General features: G+C 38.0%; 1 protein-coding gene across 1 annotated transcript in view; it reads left to right on the top strand.

Moving 5' to 3' along the window:
- Positions 1-20,558, top strand: part of CACUL1 (CDK2-associated, cullin domain 1) — a 60,022-nt gene that overhangs the window by 28,399 nt on the left and 11,065 nt on the right. Inside the window, exons 7-8 of the mRNA XM_010564977.1 lie at positions 6,004-6,106; positions 19,330-19,419. Of these exons, the coding sequence (XP_010563279.1) occupies positions 6,004-6,106; positions 19,330-19,419 (193 nt within the window). The remainder of the gene's footprint in view (positions 1-6,003; positions 6,107-19,329; positions 19,420-20,558) is intronic.

Raw genomic sequence — 20,558 nt, forward strand, 5'->3', positions numbered from 1 at the left:
TGAAAAGAATAAAATGCAGCTGTAATGATTTTTAACTTGTAGAACTTATGATTCATGCCTGGTTTTGCTACCTGCATAACAGTACTGATGAAGTTGTATGGGGAGAGGAAGGGGGAGTCGTGCTTTTAAATGTGGAGTTTTGCAGTTGGTTTCTACCCTAATATTTCATTCCTGGGAGTGGGGGAATGGTTTTTATTTTGATTGCAAAAAAGCTGTCCCAAATAGTTAGGTCATTATTTATATCTTTCTGAATAGAGATAGTTTGTTGGCTTGGTAGTTTGGGCAGGTTACAAAGATGATTGCTTCTTGCTTTTAAATTGCACAGATTCAGACAAGATGGAAAGAAATGTCTCTTGGAAATGTCTGTGTCCCTTGATAAAGCAATTTAGAGCATTGGTTGACTGGATGAAGACAAACTTATGTTCATAGCACTGTCAGGCATACTTGCAGAGGTTCAGAAACCATTGGCTATAAGTGTTTGTTGTGCTGGTTTTGTAAATTATGAAGTCTTCTGTACCTTTGAAGAAGTTTATAATTTGCATTGGTTTTGTCAAAGTGCCAAGACTTTTATTCCTTTTTTTTATGGTAATGAATAACTTAAGCTTGAAATTTGTCCTTCTCCTAGAAACTGTCCTTGCCTTGGCATCATAAATAAATAAAAATAAAGGAAATACTTGTTGGGAAAGAAACTTTTTTAAAAAGGAAAAAGTATTTAAACTGATTTAGATTAAATAAATCTCAAACTCTTTTTTAAATTATTCTCATTGGTAGCTTCCCAGAGTTTGGGAGGCAGTAGAAGGATCTCCTATGGTTCAGTGAATGTATCTGAAACCAGGTAACTTGCTACAGTCTTTTGGCATAGTGTTACTGTACAGATTTGTTGCATTAAGAGAAGAATTTGCCTTTCTTGAGCTGGATGTCTTGTAATTTGCTCTTTTATCTAGTTTATACAGAATGAAATCCAGTTGGTACAGCTTCACTTGTAAGCTAAGGGATGTAAGGGATGTGTTCCTGGTGATGATTTTTTTATTTTTCTCCTGGTTCTTGTCGTAAAATGCTGGGGAAGAAACTAGGAAGAGACTTTTTTCCCCCTATTGCATTCAGATATTTTTAGATGCTACTGTTTTTTCACCTGTGTGCTTCACTTGTTTATTGCACAAAGGTGTTTAAGCAATCTCATAATTTAATATCCATTTACAAGTGGAGATAAGCTGTTCAGGTGTGTACTTTTATTGAATGCTCCATTCTGTCACTGAGGTTCTTCCATCACAGAGGTCCAAATCTATCCTTAACAATTAAGACTGCAGTCACTATTGTTGAAAAAATTTCATGATAGACATATAAACAGACAGGTTTTACCATTATAAGCTTTGTCTATATGACCAGATAAGGTATAATTGCCGAATAGATCTCCATATCTTTCTTTGTGATGTGGTGTTTGTATCTTCAAATGAAGAGTGCTCTGTATCCCATTGTTTCTTTTTTTAGAGTTTGAGTCTAACTGATACCTGAACATAGTAAAAATGGTTAATGAGTAATAAACAGACCTGTAAAATGAGTAGTTAGGTAGTAACTTTTTAATTTGAGAACAAAGAAAAGTGAAAGTACTCTATGGTTTGAAAGGAGAAGCTTCTTTAAAGCATGACTAGTGATTTGTTCAGGCAGTAAAACTCTGTTAATGCAAACACTTTTCATTTAAGTGACTTAATTAAAGTTAGGCCTGAGAGTTATCATAGAATCATAGAATGATTTGGGTTGGAAGGGACATTTAAAGGTCATCTAGTCCAACCCCCCTGCAATGAGCAGGGACATCTTCAACTACACCAGGTGGCTCAGAGCCCCGTCCAACCTGACCTGGAACGTTCCCAGGGATGGGGCATCGACCACCTCTCTGGGTAACCTCTGCCAGTGTTTCACCACCTGCATCGTAAAAAATTTCTTCCTTATATCTAGTCTGGATCTACCTGCCTTTAGTTTAAAACCATTACCCCTTGTCCTATCACTACAGACCTGCTAAAAAGTCTCTCCCCATCTTTCTTATAAGCCCCCTTTGAGTAGAGTTAGTGACTTATGTGTTAGTTCCTCTTGCTGCCAAATGCAATGCTGATTTGGCTCAGCTATATAGCTGGTTTTGTAGGCTAATGTCAAATTAAGTCTCATACTTTTTCTCTGAAATAATTTATTAATCAGTGCTGTGCATGATGTGGAAAATATCTCTATAGAAGTCAGGATGAAAAAATGTTTGCCTCAGGTTTTTTTCTGTGTGCATTTGTTGGAAGTACTTTTATGTACAGCTACTCTTGCAATTTTACATTGTAGCGTCTAATCAAGTTTTCTCTCATACAGCAGCAGCAGTTTCCTTTATTTAGGCAGGAAAATACAATTAAAAAACAATTGGAAGAGGTGAAAGCCTAATTATGCTAGGTATAAATTACAGCTTTGCAGTTACTTTAATAGATACTTTCAGTGTATGTTTAAGCAAAGAGGACTAAGTTGTTGAACTCTGCCTTTTTATCAGAGATGGCAAGGCTTTCCTTTTTTAGTAGTGATGTGATTGCTTTAATCAGGAGTTTCCAAGGCTGTTGAATTGCACAGATAAACTTTGTTCTGAAAGGATAATTATGTTGCTGCTTAGGAAGACTTTTAATATGCATTTAAATATTTAAAAATCTAGGAAGCTGAGGAAAACCTAGAGGTTTTTTGTGCAACTGTAACATGTTTTTGCCCCTTGGTGGCCAAAAAAGGCATAGTATTTTGCGTTAGGCTTAGTCTTGTGCGTTTTGATATCAACAGCAGCACTCTTCTTCTTTTTCCTGATGTACCAAACCACATTCTTCTGTGTGAATGGTGGAGAATACAGGAAAGGTGTTTTCTTAACCTGCTTGTATATGGGACCAAGGTGTGTTTCAAGGCTTATTTTGAGTGGTGGTTGAGAGGGCTGACTTTGCAATTGAGGGAGTTTTCTTTTTCCTTCTCTTGCTAGGAGCACTAGTGGTTTTTTTTTTTTGCGTGGGGATGGATTTTTTCAGTCTTACGCTGCTACAGTGGACTTTTCAAGAAAGCATGGAGATGCAGAGCACTTTTGTCCTTCCAAAATTCTGTGGATTTAAGTTTCTTCAAATGTTCTGGGACGTAACTGCATATAAAGCAAATTAAACTGGAAGTCAGCTTAGCACACAGTGCTTTATTCCTAAGAATAATTCCTAGTGAATAACTGTTTGCTTTATAAATCTAAATGAGGTTATTCTGGATGCTTAGAGATTGTACATATCACAGTATGCTGCATGTGCGAAGGAATAAAAATCATATTTCCACTTCAAGAAAATTTAAAGTCAGCATTTGGGTGATATACTTTTTTCTAATAGGTTCTCAATTGTTAATTATGCTTAGAGATGTAGCTGAAAAATCTGTTGTCTTGTGGCATTAAATGAGCCTAGCATTTGTGAGCACCATGGTTTTAGGATAGTTAAGAATTTTTTCATTGCCTCTAAAATATTACTATTCTTACTGGGTGGTATTGCACTTCGTTGCTTATCAGCTAGACGGCATTTTGTGTGTGTCTATACACAAATATATGTGAGTATATATGTGTGGATGAGATGATAAGCACTCTTATATACTGTTTTTTCTCTTTCAAGGATTTATTGCTCTCCTCTTAATATTAACACAATTATGTGTTTTAATGTGTGCCAGATTGCTTTATGATATGGTGGTTTGTAGAAGAAATGCTTATACCATATCTGACTTTCTCACTTATTGCTATCTGCTTACCTTTTACCTGCCAGTTAGACCTTTAGGTGACTTGACACACTTTTCAAGAAATACTGGTACAGCCTAGGTAGTGACATCTTACACAGAAAATCTTCCTGGTTTTCCACTAGCAAGAATGGGGAAGGTGACAGGTCTTCTGCTATCTTCTTTCAGCACTGTGGATTGGAAATGAAGTACTTATGTTAGGTGATTTTTCATTGTCTGTTTAAATCCATGCAAGTGTTAACATCTTTTTGGAAAGATGTCTCCAAGTAAGCAAATGTGAAGAGTATTTTACAGTTGTTCTATGTATAAGTATTGTGTTGTAACTCTTCTCCTTGAAACTGCAGGGGGGGTTTGTTGCTTTTCTAGTTATGAAACTTAAGGTATAGGCTTTCCAACTCTTAAACAAAAGGAAGCATCACAGTTTGCACATGTCACTGCCAGCCGCTTTTAATGCAAGAAGGTCTAGAGGCTGGGAAGGGAACTGAGTAAGTTATTTCCTTAGCCAGGCGCATCTCATCTGTCAGCTCATAAGAATCAGTAGTTTGACATTGTCAGGTTTGATTCAGGTCAGTAGACTTGTGCTGAGATGCTCTGGTCACGCCTGTGTGTTGCACCGGTGGGGACATGGCAATATGTGGTCAGGAGCTCAAGGTGGAAATGGTTTAGGAAGTCGAGTCTGATGAAAAACTGTAGCATGGTGTGTAGTTTAACACCTCCTAGAAGATGTGTATCTTCAGTTGCTGTTCAATTTCTGTTGCAGTGGCAATTCACCATGGACCAAAAATTTTACAAATGAAGTTAGTCTGTTTCTTACAAGACAGGTTATTCTGTCTGCAGAGCCTTTCTCTCAATCTCTGTTTGAAGAACAGGCCCAGGTGAGGGGGAAATAACTGAGTCGTAGCCCTTGATAAAACCTCTACAGGTAGGATAGCTTCAGGAAGGGAACTGGCGGTAGGAAGCTACTAAATTTTTAAAAAATCTTTTTAAGATTGTTGTCCATTACTGCAACAAACCTAAACTGTGTACTCAGCCCTCGTTTTGCCTTTGTTTGAACAGGTTCAGTTTTCATTAAAGGTAAATAACTACTGCTCAATGCTTGCCGTGAAAATTTAAGTGGTTTCTGCATAAACAGTTTATTACGGTATGTCTATAGTTTTGGTAATGGCCAAGAGAATGGGTTTCATGAAAAAATGTAAAGATTGCTCTAATAGTGTTCTGAGGGTTTGTTCCAATTATGCTAAATACTTTAGCAATTAGGAGAACATCTTGATTTAAAGTGTGGAAAAACCTCTCTCCCTTAAGATATCCCTTCCTCTAGTAAATCTCTCAGATAAGTGTTCCAGTATGTTATTTTTGATTAAGTTGATTTTTCTATTACAGTATTTGTTTAACTCTTTTACACAAGTTGTCCGGATGAATTCAGTTGTGCTACTTTCATGTTAGTGTTGTAACGACAGAAGATTTATATTGAAACAATTATTTTTTTCCAGAATTTAAAACCCACCTATGAATAAAGTACAGACAAGAGATCTTACTCTTAATTGCAGGCTGGGAACTGAGGCATAACACCAAATAGTATATTAGGTATAGAGGCCCTCAAGGAACTCATGAATAGAATTTCCTTTGAGGGTTGAAGAGATGAATTTATTATTAATGCTGAGTGTGTCAAGATAATTGAATCCTAAAAATTTTAGTGTAGTTCAGTTTTGTGTAGATTTGTATATATCACTTATTTCCACAGTTGGTTAATTCTGAGCAGCTATCCTCTGAGATTATCGATGAACCATAGAAGTGGATAGCTGTACTGATGATTTATTATTGTAACATACCTATTTTAATGACTTAATCACTTTTAGACATTGGTAAAAATGTTTTCTTTTGTTATAAACATGATGTCCAGCCCTGTTTTGGTGTTCTAAAATGAAGTGTTTTTTCTACAAACTCCCCAATCTAGATCGATATGGAGATATATCTCTAGATATAGAAAAAAAACCCCCAAACATATGCATGCCTGTATGTAAATAGGTTTGTTACCAATAGTAGCACGTGCATTCTTAATATTAAATACATGGTTTTTTGTTGTACAGGGATGTTCTATTTATTATAAATGCAGTCACCAAGGAAGCACTTTACAGCTCAAATATTCTACAGCTTTAAAATTTTGAATTATTTTTCTTCAGGGAAAAAGTAAGTTTACCGTTTGCTATTATGAAAAACAAACTTGAAAACTTCTGTCTTATTTTCCAGAATAAATTTTACATTGAAACCAAGCTTAACAGAGACTTAAAAGATGACCTTATAAAGCTGTTTACGGAACATGTTGCAGAAAAGCACATTTACAACCTAATGCGTAAGTAAACCTATTGAATATTTCTTGCAGTGGGACTCTGGAAAACAACAGTGCTTTCAGATATTGCAGAAATCCACAGCAAATAGGAAGAAAGTGGGAAATGATTAATGAACTTAAATACAACTTCATTTTTTAAGGTGTCCACGTGAAGAAATGTGGCACACTTCAACTTTTTTTTACTTTTTTTTTTTTTTTCCAAAAATACGACTTTGTATGAAGTCATGGTTTTCTTGAGTATCTGGGGGAACCAATATATATTTTCCCTTATGACTATGGCATAACAAATGCTTTATTCTCCTGTTGCTTATGTTGTTGTTCTTTAATTCCGTTATCAAAATATTGACAGGTATCATTAAGAATGTGGTGTGGTCAAAGAATTGTGATACTGCTGGGGTTATTGTCATGATGTACTCAAGTAGTCCCTGCTAGTTAGTGAACTGCATAATGCCAACAGCAGTTTCTCTGTTAAGCTAATGGGTTAATGCAAATAGAATACATTTCAAGTGATATGCTTCCCCTTAAGTGCTCCTGTCGTGAGCCACTGAGTTTGCCTGCAACCTGCCACCATCAGTGTGTGCTTGTGTGACCATGGGGACCTTGCTTCTGACCTGGTTAGCTCCTCAAGAGGGCAATTAGCAAAGGCAGAGATAATGGGACTTGGAGTTCAAATTGGAAAAGTTTGCAGAGTGGTGAGCAGTTGACCAGTGTGCTGGGAGAATTGCAACTGTAGGTGCTTCGTGCAACTGGGTAGTTCCTGTGCCCTGTGCTGAGTTCAGTATCTAGCCTGGTGTACTCCTTTCTGTGACCCAGCCCTACTCGGTGTCTCTGTTTCCATCTAGCTGCTCCCCTCCTCTTTTTTCTGAAGCAATCGCTATCTGTGTGCTAAATGGAGACCAAATGATGGGTGATTAGAGTTGAGTATATTTTGCCTTGGGTAGTAATGTCCTTTTATCTCCAGCGAAGGGCTGGGGGAAAAGAGCTTTGCTATGGTTTTTAGGGTCACAGTGAGTTGGCATCTTGGGAGAAAGGTGGGTGAACAAGGTGACTACCCTGAGGTCAGGGAGTCTGGTACCCTAGAATGATGGGAGACCATCAGGTCTGATGCCATCTTGTTCTTGCCGTCTGGAAAAGTCTCCCTAAGAAATGCTTTTAGCCATGTAGCGGATCAGATCACCTTGGAAATAGCAGGACAATGAGGAATGCCCACCCGTGGACCTGATGTTTTATTCTGTGCTAAAGAGGTTTAATGGTATCCTGAAACCCGGTAAGATGATTGCTGTAACGGGATCATGGAAAATTCAGCTGATATTGCCTTAAAATTGAATACATTTAATTTTAAGTGTGTGCATTTTTCAGGCAATGAAAACATTAATCTGGGTGGGTGGGTTTGTTTTTGGTTTGGTTTGGTTATTTTTTTCAATGACAAAGCAAAGGTAACACCAGTAATGTCAGATGTGTGTTGCTATGTAATTCATTTTCTGTGGATGATAATATGAGAATCAAATAGAAATTGCAGATAAACTATTGAAAGGAAAATACCTGTGGTTGCGTGTGTGAAATCTGAAATACTTCTCCCCAGCTCTGTGTTAGTTGCAGAAGTAAAATTAAAAGAAAACATTGAAAAATAAAAATAAGCTGTCACTGACTGTGTTGCTGTATATGGTGCTATTGTTTAATAAGCAACTTCCTTGGATTTCATTTCAGTCTTACCGTCAGTTTATTAAAACTAAGTTATTTAGTTTTGATCTTACTCCTAAGTAAGACAATATATACTGACATGTTTAAACTCTTAACTGTGATCCGACTTGGATAAATCTTGGATAATATGATCATTAAATTGAGTTAAAGTATGCCTAAATAAAACTCTAAACTTGCTAACAGATTCCTGGGAAATAATTGAAGACACATAGCACATGATCTATTGCTGTAGAGGTGCTGAAAAAGTTCTAGTGTTGTATAATTTTCTGCCATTCTCAGCTGTTCTTTCTAACTTGCTGAAATTCAGACCATAATACATATTACCTTCATTTTTTGAAAATGTAAGGGCTCTATGAAAATAGGATATAAGTCAGTTTTTGTTAATTACTTTACTTCCCGATGTCATTGTCAGTATGTGGTACCATTTCCTGATATTTGATATAGATTTGGTTCAATAGAAAAGTGTTTTTGTATTTGGGGGGGTGGGGGTGGGTGGGAAATAAGGTTTTGAGTGGGTATGCTTAGGAAATTAAAGTCAATGAAATTGTGGTCTCTATAGAGAAATGGAATCCTGGGGCTGTTTTTTAAAGAGATGCTGCAGCTGCCACTTCAGTGAGAAGCAGCATGCCTTCCTCTATTTTAAAAAATGAACAACAAAATCAGTTTAATCAGTTTATGATCTAGACTCAGAGGACAAGAATAATATCTGCTCTTGCTCTTGAAGTTTGTTGCTGTATTTTTCATACGAAGGGGTTTTTGTTTGTAGTATCTTGTCATTCTATCAGAGCCTGGAAGCTGGCATTTCTATTTGAAGTTGTGCTCAGGAAGGACTGTAAGTACATTTCAGGTTCATTTGATCTAAGAAAAAGTTCTTGCTCCACTTCAAAAGATGGAGAAAAAAAATGTCAGAAAAGTGGTGCAGCACAGATCTCTTCCTTAGTGTTTGATCTTGCTCAAACTCCCACTGGTTGAGTTGGCTCTAGTCTCTGTGCTGTGTGGTTGAAAGCAGGAAGATGCAAAATGAACTGCTGGTACAATGGTGTCTGTGGTGGGAGCACTTATCTGAGCACTTAGTTGCAGAAAATAGGGTGATTAAGCTGTGAATTCATTATTTACAGAAGAAATATCGCCCAAGTGAGCTTTACTTAGATAAATTTTGCCTGCACAAACATTGATTTGGTTCCTTTTTTTTTTTAATAGAGGAAATGTTTTTTTTTTTTTTAAAAAAAGCTCTACTATCTGGAGCACTTCTGAGCTTTTAAAGTAAATACATTAAAAAAAATATAATACACAGATCCATGAACACAGTTGTGTTTGTGAAACACTTTTACACTCACACATACTTACCAAGTCGATGCTCTTCAAAGTGGATACATTTGAACTAAGTGAATATAACCTGATCATTTTCCTTACAAAGCCAAAGCTGGCTCTTGCTGATAAGACTGCTGTATTAGATGGCTTGGGAGAAGTTGCTATGTGCAGAACTACTTAACTGAATGTAACAAGCAAAGATGTAGCATCTTATTTACAAGAAGCTTCAGAAATGGCGGGAGGAAAAGATGTGGATAATACCCCCTTGTCATGAGGGAAGGGATGTTGTCTTTGTTCCTGCTGGAGTTCTGCATGAGATGACTTTAAGCAGTAAAATTCAGAAGTATGTGTTTTCTCTCCTTATGCAGCCACTGTCTCTTCTAGTAGGTTAGACCTGAGTTTTCCAGGACTGTAATCTCAGTGCCCTGGAAACATCCTGCCTCTTTGTTCTTGTGTCTAGAAGAATGGCAATTACTGCGAATGTTAACTGTCTTCAGTGGTGAAAATGAGTAACAGCTCCTGAAACTCTCTACTTTAGTACTTGCAGTAGGTAAAATTCAATGGCAGAGAGTATTTGCAAGTAACTGCCACTCTTCTTTCTTTGGATATTGGCAACTTAGTGCCCAAAACAAGCTTGCTTTTTAATCTAACAAAAGAGGAAAAGCTATTAACAGTGTACTGTTGTTTCTGGTTGGTGGATAGATCACATGGTTTACAATTACAAGAGTTTGCAATTACCCCTGTTCTCTTTCCAGAAACTAAAGAAAGGAAGGTGAGTGCTAGGCTGGAGTCCTGAACTGGCAGGGTTGATGAGGTTCTCAATATCTTGATACTGAGACGAAAAGCAATTATGACTGAAACTGGTCATATAGGTGAAAGCAGTTTTAGAAGGCAATCTGAGGAAAAGGATTCTCCTTATTCTTCGCTTACACTGGTGTTCATGGGGGAAGTGGGATGTATCAGATTGATTATGGCACTTCCAAATAAGTGGTAGCCTTAGCATATCACTGTAGTACTTCATCCATTTCTATCTGTGTGTGTATGAGCTGTTTCTTTCCTTCCATGTTAAGTGTTTTGAGTTCAGGAAGTGGTTTCCACTCCTGTAGGATCAATGTACTGGTAGATATCATTCAATACAAGCTGGTTCTTCCCAAAGAAGCATCTGCCTGAACTTCTGGACAGAAGTTACTCAACTAGGAAGTCAAGTGAACTCTATCAGAGGGAAAAGCACTTTCTTCAACACTTCTGATTTTGTTCCTATTGACAGGGGTAGACAGTAAATATTTGTGTGTTCCCATCTTTGATCTACTATGTCAGGAATAAATCATTGAAGCAGGTCCTTTTTATCCAGAGGAAAGGAAACCTCTTGGGACATGGCGAAAATGCCATAGAATAAATAGGGCCTAAGACTTCATGGGTCTTAAAATTGTTATCAGGATCCAAGGTGATAACACGGCCTGTGAATGAGACAGTTCCCTTGAAACTTACTGATTCAGAACTAGGGCATGGGCTTGAAAACATGTGAAATCTAGGCAAAATGATTATTGAGGATTAAAGCATTAGATCTCAGCTTCTGGCTGTGTCAGATTTTTGTTCATGATATATATCAAGATAATTACAGAATTAGTTATGGAAACCTGAGCATACAGAGCGGTTATTTGTATGTAGATTCTAATAGCATGTAGGCAATTGTTGAATGTAGTTCTCCGTATCAGTGCTTATGTGAGTTCAGAGCTAAAATCCAGTGTAGAAATGCATAATCTGTAACTAGCAGCTTTTCTCATGGTTTTCCAAGAAAAATATTTTTGTAAAAAGTCTGGAGGAGCGTGAGGAATCACAGCCTATTTCATTATGTTTGCAGTTTCTCATTAATTACTGGCAAAAACTTTTCTCTGAAGATTCTTACATACGACAGCTTTCTTCCCAGTTATGTCACTTGGGTTCAGCTGTGGTGAAGGGATCTTGCTGCTCCATTTTCTTAATTTTTATTTTTTTGCTGGAGGTATATTATAGTTCAATAGAAGGTCTGTTTATGTTGGAAAAGGTTTTCCTTTATAAAGATGTCAGGAAAGCTATTTCCACTGCATTGGTGCTTTCTGAAAAGTACCAGAAAAGTTAACTCAAAAGTTGGAGAAGGTTGCTAACAGCTTTTTGACGATGAAGTTGTGCAGCTGTCCTTTTTGGTTGCAGCAGGTACAAATTTAATACAAAATTACAGAGAATGAATCAAGTTATAACTGTTAGAGGTTGATAGATGTAGCAGGGAGCATGTTTCCTGTGCAGAGATTTTTCCTGTTATTTGTGCAGTGGGTAAGCAGGAGAGGGTGTGTTTCTCCATGGGCGTCCAGATCTACACACTTAGCAGATGTGTTTTGCTATGTTGACCTCCAGAAGCCTGTTGATCTCAGTCAAGCAAGGGACCCTCATCTCTTTGGCTGTGTACTGCTATGACATAATGCCTTTAGTTAATAAATTCCATATCTAGCTTTTGTTTGTGAATACCCCAGGAGAAGAGCAGCAGTGCAAAAGGCTGAGAGAAGGACTGTGATTGATGCCAGGTTCATAGCCTGACTATACAGTTACAACAGAGACCACAGGGTTTATTTTGATGTGTTGGGTTTTTTAATTCACTCTCCATGCCTCACCCTTTGACAGAGATAGACAAGAAAAAGATGGATTGGGTTGACTTTTTCCCTGCTCTAGTTGGCATTTCTTTTTTTTCCCTCCAATTTGACATCTGTCTCAAATGATCTGCATATGAGAAGCAAGCTGTAGTTGCCTTGACCCACAAACTGCAGAGAAAATCCCCTGAAAAGGGGGGAAAACACTCCTGTTATTTTGCAGCTTCTTACAGAAGGCATTGCCTCCATGCTTTTTGTATGCTGCCCTTTTGGATTTACATTCAAGAAGTTGTTCTTTGTGCTTCTCCTTTATGTGTCACATCTAATGCTTCTGTTTCATAAAGAAATAGTAGTTAGTTTCATAAATGAACTTGTTTTTGAATGGCTGTACTGAACTGGATCAAAAGTCAGTGTAGCCCAGTGTCCTGGCAAAAAAGCATGGAGCTTCATTATAGGTTTGGTGCAGCAGAAGTTCGATGACCATGGTTTTATATCTTGAAATGTATGTGCCCTGTAGGAAGAGCTGAAGGTTTCCTTGCACGTTTTAGGCTACGTCTACATTAATAAGTGGTGTAGTGCAAAGGGAGCAGATCTACAGAGTATGAAAGACCTGCGTGTTGGTGTTGAGGACCCAGTGTTCGCCTTACATGTGTTTTGGAGAGTTGTATTTCATGCTTGCTAATGTCTGGTCCTGTGGACAGAATGCCAGTTAGTAGTTTGAGCACATCTGGTTTAATCTTGTCCAAAAGGAATTAAGTTAATACGCTCCAAGGCAGCTCGGTCATATGAACCAAGGAGCAGTAAGTGGGGATGATCAGTGAATTTGCTTCAAAAGCACATTTCTAATCTGAACTAAAGCATTAATATATAATCTGCCCTTAAGCATTTGAAATCACTGTTCTTTTTTCTTTGAGACACAGAGTGACTACTGTGATGGCAGAAGCAATATGTTGTTAAAAAAATGTCCTTCTCGATTGCTGAGGCTTTTCCTTTCTGTAATATATTGGATGTTGCTCAGCCCCTAGACACTGCTTTGCTTATTTTTTTCCTTAAACTGTGCAAAATCAGTATGAGAAGAAAACCTGCACAACCTCACTTTGCCACCTTCATAAAGCTATGCTTCTTGCTTTTTAAGTTTAAGAATGATACAGAAAAATAAAATGGTAGGTTTCTTAAAAAAAAAAAAAGGCAGAATTACTTGCCTGTGGAGTGACTTGCTCTCTGTCTTTAGAATTAGCCTACATGTCTAGATGGGTAAAATGAAATGAGAAGATTCCTTCCTGAGAGCCTCAAAAAATGAAGCAAGGTAGCAGAGCACTAGGAGAAAATACTGATTCATTCCAGTGTATTTGTACCAGACTAAAATGGGGTGATTTCTGTTAGAATTCTTCTACAACAAAAAGCTAATTTACTTTTTTCCCAGCTATAAAGTTGTTGAAATACCAGCTTTGGGCAGCAAATGTTTGGGGGACAAGAGGGTTCTATAGCATAAAGGGTCCTTTTTGAGATGTAGGGAAGGGATGCTTTTTATTATCAAGTTCTTTGTTAAAAGTAATTTTTAAAGACTTATGTGCATCTACAAGACTGTGAATCTGTTCAGTGTTTAATTTCTGGCTTATTCTACATAGGCAAATAGTTTAATCCCATTACCTCCACTTCAAATTCCCATTCTAACCTTAAACCAGCGTTTTCCTTCCTCTCTTCATTCCAAATATTGGTAGACAGAGATAACCGATAGTGAAAATCAACTGCAGTATGTGTTCCATTTCTTTTCCAGCATGTGGGCAGTGTGCTGGGGCTCTGCTATTGCAGTATAATCAGCCATTCCTTCCTCTTCAGAATACTGAATTGGCACGTTAATGTCAGTCTGGTCTTAGACCTCGGCAGGTACCTACCCCTACCTGCCCAAGGGCTGTATAGGATAGCTTTTGTAGCTATTAATCTTTCTTATATCCTCTGTGCTCTGCAGACCTGATGGAATAATCGAGAATAACACACTTGCCAGTTTAAGGGTGGTATCACTAATATTGAAGTGGTAGCTGTGATTTGACAGGGCTAAGTAATTGTATTGTAACCATATTGGAAACAGTACTGTTATGAAGTATCACAGAATACCCTCATATTCTTTAAATAACATTTAATCTACACACAAATTTTGTCACTGAACTAAACTTTTCATCAAAGAACTAAGTTATTTTAAAAAAGTTGCAGCAGTGTTTGTTATTTTTCTTGTTCCATGTTGATTAAGTTGCAGCACCTCAAAGTAAGGGTATTTTTTAATTGGAAAACATAGTCTCAAATAATGACCGTCATGTTTAATCTGGCTCCTTGGTAAAGAAATAGCAATAATGTTCCTATTTCAGTAAGCCTTCATAAAATTGTAAACATGAAAATACCACCTTATTTCCCAGTTATAGAAGTCCAAAAGTCTATATTTCTATATTTATAGCTTTGTTTTTCATATTTATTCTTGTTACAACACTGAATATTTTCCATGTTATTAAGACTTGGAATTTTTATTTTGTGGCATTTTTATTAGATACTTTATAAAGCTTTTGGGCTATGTAATGAATATTTCAAAAGTAATCTGTGGCTTCATTAAATGCCTAGTGGCAAATGCCTAGTAATAAATACAACTTTTAATGTTTTTTTTCTAACCTACCTTTTAATTAATTACAAACTTTTGAAGAATTTAACTTGCTAAGAATTTATTTTTAGTTCTGTTTAAAAGAAAATAAAAATGCAGAATCACAAGGAGTTTGATGTAACAGCAAGTGTGAGGGTTAAGCCAGAGGGAAGGTCAGTTTTCATGCAAATGGCTTTTGAAGTTCTAAATCAATAGCTGACATGTACCTGGGTTAAAGTAATGAAAAGGTAATATATGATCAAACTTCATCAGACAATTTAATAATAAAATAGGCAGCAGGTGAAAAAACCCCGACAAACCCCAAAGAACAAAAAAAAATAACAGAAAACAACCAACCTCCCAAGAAGCCTCAACCCAAACAAACAACAACCTACAGGCACATCTCGGGGACGCCAGCGGTAGCAGTTCCCTTCCCGTTTAATTGCAGTTGGCATGTGGGGTTCAGTCAAGTGCTTTGCATGGACTAGATTTGGGAGTAAAGACTGGGATACAGGAACCTTATTCAAGGTGAATCTGATGTTATCACAGTGAAGTAGAAGAGTATGTGTGGTCAGATGGACCCGATATAATTTAGCTGAGAGAAAGGTAATTTATTATACTGTAGATTTGAATGCATGTGATCTGATGATATTTCTAAAGGGCAGAACTTCCAGGTGGGCCTGTGCTGTGAAGGTTTGTTTAGGCTGTGCACTGGTGATGGCTCCATCGTTACAGCTGTGCATCCCTGTATTTCTCAAAGTTGTGCAAGGGCTCAAGTTCTGTGGAAATATCGAAGTTGCTATTCTGCAAAATAATATTGTATTGGCTTTGTGTGGCAAGGTTTTGGTAGCGGGGGGGGTGGTGGTGGTTACAGGGGTGGCTTCTGTGAGAAGCTGCTGGAAGCTTCCCCTGTGTCCAACAAAGCCAATCCCAGCCAGCTCTAAGACGGACCCGCTGCTGGCCAAGTCTGAGCCCATCAGTGATAGTGGTAGTGCCTCTGTTGTAACAGTTTTAAGAAGGAAAAAATAAGTTGCTGGGACAGACAGAAACGGCAGCCGGAGAGAGGAGTGAGAACCTGTGAGAGCCCCAGCCCTGCAGACCCCCAGGTCAGTGCAGAAGGAGGGGCAGGAGATGCTCCAGGCGCTGGAGCAGAGCTTCCCCTGCAGCCCATGGGGAAGACCACGGTGAGGCAGGCTGTCCCCCTGCAGCCCAGGGAGGTCCACAGTGGAGCAGATCTCCACATGCAGCCCGGGGAGGACCCCATGCCAGAGCAGGGGATGCCCAAAGGAGGCTGTGACCCCGTGGGAAGCCTGGGCCGAGGCAGGCTCCTGGCAGGACCTGTGGCCCTGTGGAGAGAGGAGCCCACGGAGCAGGTTTTCTGGCAGGACTTGTGACCCTGTGGGGGACCCATGCTGGAGCAGTGTGCTCCTGAAGGACTGCAGCCCATGGGAGGGACCCACACTGGAGCAGTTTGTGAAGAACTGCAGCCCATGGGAAGGACCCACGCTGGAGCAGTTCATGGAGAACTGTCTTCTGTGGGTGGGACCCCACGCTGGAGCAGGGGAAGAGTGTGATGAGTCCTCCCCCTGAGGAGGATGAAGCAGCAGAAATAACATGATAAACTGACCATAAACCCCATTTGCTGTCCCCCTGCACCGCTGGAGGGGGGGTAGGTAGAGAGTCTGGGAGTGAAGTTCTGCCCAGGAAGAAGGGAGGGCTGGAGGGAAGGTGTTCTGAGATTTGGTTTTATTTCTCATTACCCTAATCTGGTTGATTGGTAATAAATTGAGTTAATTTTCCCCAAGTTGAGTCTGTTTTGCCCGTGACAGTAATTGGTGAGTGATCTCTCCTGTCCTTATCTTGACCCACGAGCCCTTTGTTATATTTTCTCTCCCCTGTCCAGCTGAGGAGGGGGAGTGATAGAATGGCTTCGGTGGGTACCTGGCGTTCAGCCAGGGTCAACCTGCCACAAATATAAATATTGCATATATATTAGAATTAAGCACTAGAGAGCATAGTTTGTACAATGGGATAAAGATCTCTGGAATACATTTGTTTTACTTTGAGTTGCATTTAATGGGAATACACTTTATAACTTTAAGTGCATTATTGAATAGTTACAACTTTGACTACATCTGCCTAAGCCATACTTATGTATGATTGGTTAAAATATCTTACTTTGAAGTTCTATTAGATTACTGCAAAGGGAGGAAAAAAATCTTCTGTTCTAACATGCAAAAGTTTCATTGTTCTGCCAGAAAAATTACATCTTTGCCAAGCAAAATAAATCTATTTTGAAAGGAATGTTGAAGGACAGAAAAGATTTTTAGGATAGCCAACTCATAGTTTCTGCAAGTGAATCTTGAGTTATGAGCAAGTGAGTTTGAACTTGTAAGATATCATCTGCTACTCTTGGAATTACTGCAGTCCTGGATCTTGCCCCAAGGACGCCACTGTAATTAGGAAGTAGCTTAAACCTTCATCAAGGGGCAAACTTCAGAGTACCTGAAGTGCTGCAGGTTCATACCTCACTTACTTCAATACAGTTCATCCTCCATTCCTCAAAAAAATCCTGAGGCCATTCTGGGTATTGTGTCTTACTTCAGTTCAACAATATTTCAAAGCATCTTGTATCTTTCTGCAATTAAAGCATTTCATCATGGGAACCCACACTTCTCTTCTTTGGTTCTGCCATGAGTTATTTTCAAGACTATTTGCAGGTTAATTAACTTCTTTGCATATTGGTTACTTAGTCTGTAAAGTGCAATATTAGTTCATAAACACTGTGGAGGTGGTCAGATAGTATCATAGTGTCATTACCACTGTCATTCATCTGAGGTTTAGTTTTATTCTGCCTCACCCTGTTCTGTCTTTGTAAATGCCACAGGTGGAGCTTCTGGGAGTAGGTAGAAGGAGTATGTCTCCAGTACCACAGGCTGAGAGGAATGAGGTGCACTGCCAGTCTGGTGTGCTCATCACGTCTTGTCTTCGATCCATATATACCATAAAATAAAATTTTTCTTTGTCTCTGCCATCTACTTGTTCTATGTTATTTAAAAATAAAATAAAAAAATATTGAAAGATGGCAGTACATACAACTGTGTGCTTGGGGTATAGGCACTGTATTTAGGATTTAATCTGTAGGTGGAGTGTGACCTGCAGTTTTCCATTTACTCAGAGATACCCCAGTAGTAAGATACCCTCTAGTTCGTTATGTAGTTGTGAGCAGCTTCTGTTAATGCTTGGTTTGTCCCCAGGGCAACTCTGAATAGCTTCTTTCTCTTCCACAGTATGCCCTGTATATATACAATTACATAAAGTAGCTTCTGAAATATTTTTATATTGCTTTTACTAGTTATAACTTGGATACTACTGGAGAGCACGGTTTTCAGTTTATCAGGAGTAAAATCAAGAAAGTCTGTTAATTCAATTACTTCTTAACATATATTAAAATGTTCAAGTGACTTTTAACTCTAGACTTTGTGGTCTTTAAGTCAGTATTAATTTTTAGGCTTATTCTGTTTTAAATAATTTGTTATACATAGCTTTGGAATATAATTTGGTGCCTGCATATGAAGAATAAATTTTGAGTTCTCTGGACACTTTACAAATCTGTTGGTGAAGTTTATGCTGAAGTAGCTACAGTCTAATTAAATATATGTATATACACACACATTGTATAGATTGTGCATTACTGTCTGCATATTTTCCTTACAAAGCATTATGCCCTTTTTTTAATTTTATGATTCGCAACTTCCTGGCTGCCAAAAGGCTGTTTGAAAAATCTTTAGGAAAGAGGCTGTAAATATGTCATTACAAAACAAATCACAGGTTCTCACCCCCTCAAGGCTTCAGCTGAAAGGAACAAGCACTTTTAAGATGGTTCTTTGTAAAATAAATTCATCCATAACAGTTAAATATAACCACTTTGATTACTTGGAGGTTAGAAAAAATACTTTCTTTTTTTAATCTCCCTATTACATGAGCCCCTTAAACAGTTTCACAAAGAGAAGAACATGCTGCAGAAGATTTTTCTTTTTATGGTAAGTACTATAGTGGCAGATGCTGAAGACAGAACTGAAGAAGCTTTGAAGTTTAAAAACCAGAGTCTCTACAATGTAAGCACAAGAGATCTGCCCTTTAGGTAGAATTGTAAGAGTCATTTCTCCTCTATATAGTGGGCACAGAAAGGTGTGTATACTGCTCAAGTCCTTTGTAGAGGCATAAAAACTGAAAGGCAGCAGTTAGTTTTAAACCTTACTGATTTATTTTTTTGTTTGTTTGTTTATGTAATTCAGATGGATGTACAAACCTCAAATAAATACAAGGCAGGCTGAAGGTCTGGCTATTGTAATACAAGCAGTAGATCTGCTATTACCAAGTTTTCCTGCAAGAGGAAAATGCAGTTATTGCAATGTTTACTACAGAAGAGACCAGAAGTGAAATAGAGATGTTCACTTGTGTTTAAAAGAACAAACAACTTTTCTTATTTTTTACCTTTTTTTTTTACACTACTTCATTTATAGACTTTCAATGCAGCCTTAGTTTAATGGACAAGATGCTAAACACTGTAAAGCGAGGATCTGTGGATCTCGAGGTGTTTAGCACACTCGGTATGAGAGTGCTTCTAAAAATAAGTTGTTTACTTCAGTTCTGCATCTGAATACTGAGAGCTATCGCTTCCTTGGTTTTTCCTCAGAACTCCTGCTGCCTGTCTGAAAACAGATGAAAAATAAGTTATTTCATATTTTCATCATACAAAATTTGAACAGAATACTTCTATTGAAAGGTGATGGTTTATTACTCTTGAGGATTAAGTTGCAATCAGATAACTGGCTGTTTCCTTTGTGAGGACATCAGATAACAAAAAAAGCACAACTACTGTATTTCTTCGATACAAAAATGTATGTTTAAGAGCCTATATTTCTTGGTTAGAAAAATGGCTAATTCTCTTAATTTTATTTCAGCTTTACTTTTGGAAGCTCAGTCAACGCCGTTTCAAATAACTCCTTCAACCATGGCAAATATAGTGAAAGGCCTGTATACACTACGACCAGGTAAAAAAAGAAAAATGTTTCTAGGAGTCTCTCATACTGTGGTTATGTTATGTTTTCCTAAATATGTATTCGGTTGCTGTCTATCTAATGCACATTTAACAAACAAATGTGCATTGTGTTCTGTCCATCATAATGCTTAGTGTCTACTATGCAAAGGCCCTGGTTCTTCTTGTTGCCCATTTCTGTGACCTGGGTACCATGTGAACACCAAATTAATTTTGAAAAAAACAACCCAACCCTCTACTCTGGGGACAGAGGGAACACCAATTTCTTTTGCTTTGTAGAAATAAAGAAAGAAGGCTGTTTAAGAAGTCAGTCATGGCAGAAGTTTAGAAGTATTGAAATAGTGAAAGTTATATTGTGAGTTGCACTTCAGCCAGATCTTTGACATGAGATGACTGTTTTGTCTATGAAGCCATTACTTGGTTGGTATTATTTCATGGAAGAGCTTAATTTAACTTGTGAGTACATCATGACATCTTGTGCAACAGCAGTTATATTGATAGAAAAATGGTGTTGCAGATTTTAATCAATTTTGTACCAAAATCTTTGGTTCTGTAAGTTTTGGAGAACCGAGCAGAGCTCTAGCCTGTGTTTGAAAAGACTTTAGAAACAGGGAGTATTCAAAATATCCGTTTAAAAAATGGTACCTGATTCCCTTCCTTTTGCAATACTGATACTTTCTTCTTACCTTGGTGGGACTGAGAGGATTGTGTCTGAGCTTCAGTCTGGTTTTGCTTTGCAATCCATGTTTACAGAAATAGAAATGAGGATGGGAGAGCTTTACAAAAAAAGCCCTTTTCTGTAGTGCAATGTTTAGCATGTATACACGTCAGGAACGTGGTGGACCCTCCATTTACAAAATGCATGGATAAAGCACTTTCAGTAAGCAAAGATTATTTTTACAACAGCAAAATTAACATCCTACCATAATTTTTGAAGGCAATACTAATTTCATTTTTATAAACTGTTCAGTACCAAAGGAAGGAGGGTTATATACATAAGTATAAAAGTATAATTCTTCTGAAAGCAGCTCAGTATGGTTTTGTTGTGCTGCACTTAGTATTGTAGATGATGGACTTACGATTTCCCAGTTGTCCATTTCAGATGATGCCTGTCTTGCTGTCTACTATATAACA

Source organism: Haliaeetus leucocephalus, unplaced genomic scaffold (genome assembly GCF_000737465.1).
Source record: "Haliaeetus leucocephalus isolate CR32 unplaced genomic scaffold, Haliaeetus_leucocephalus-4.0 Scaffold184, whole genome shotgun sequence".
Classification (NCBI taxonomy): Eukaryota; Metazoa; Chordata; class Aves; order Accipitriformes; family Accipitridae; genus Haliaeetus; species Haliaeetus leucocephalus.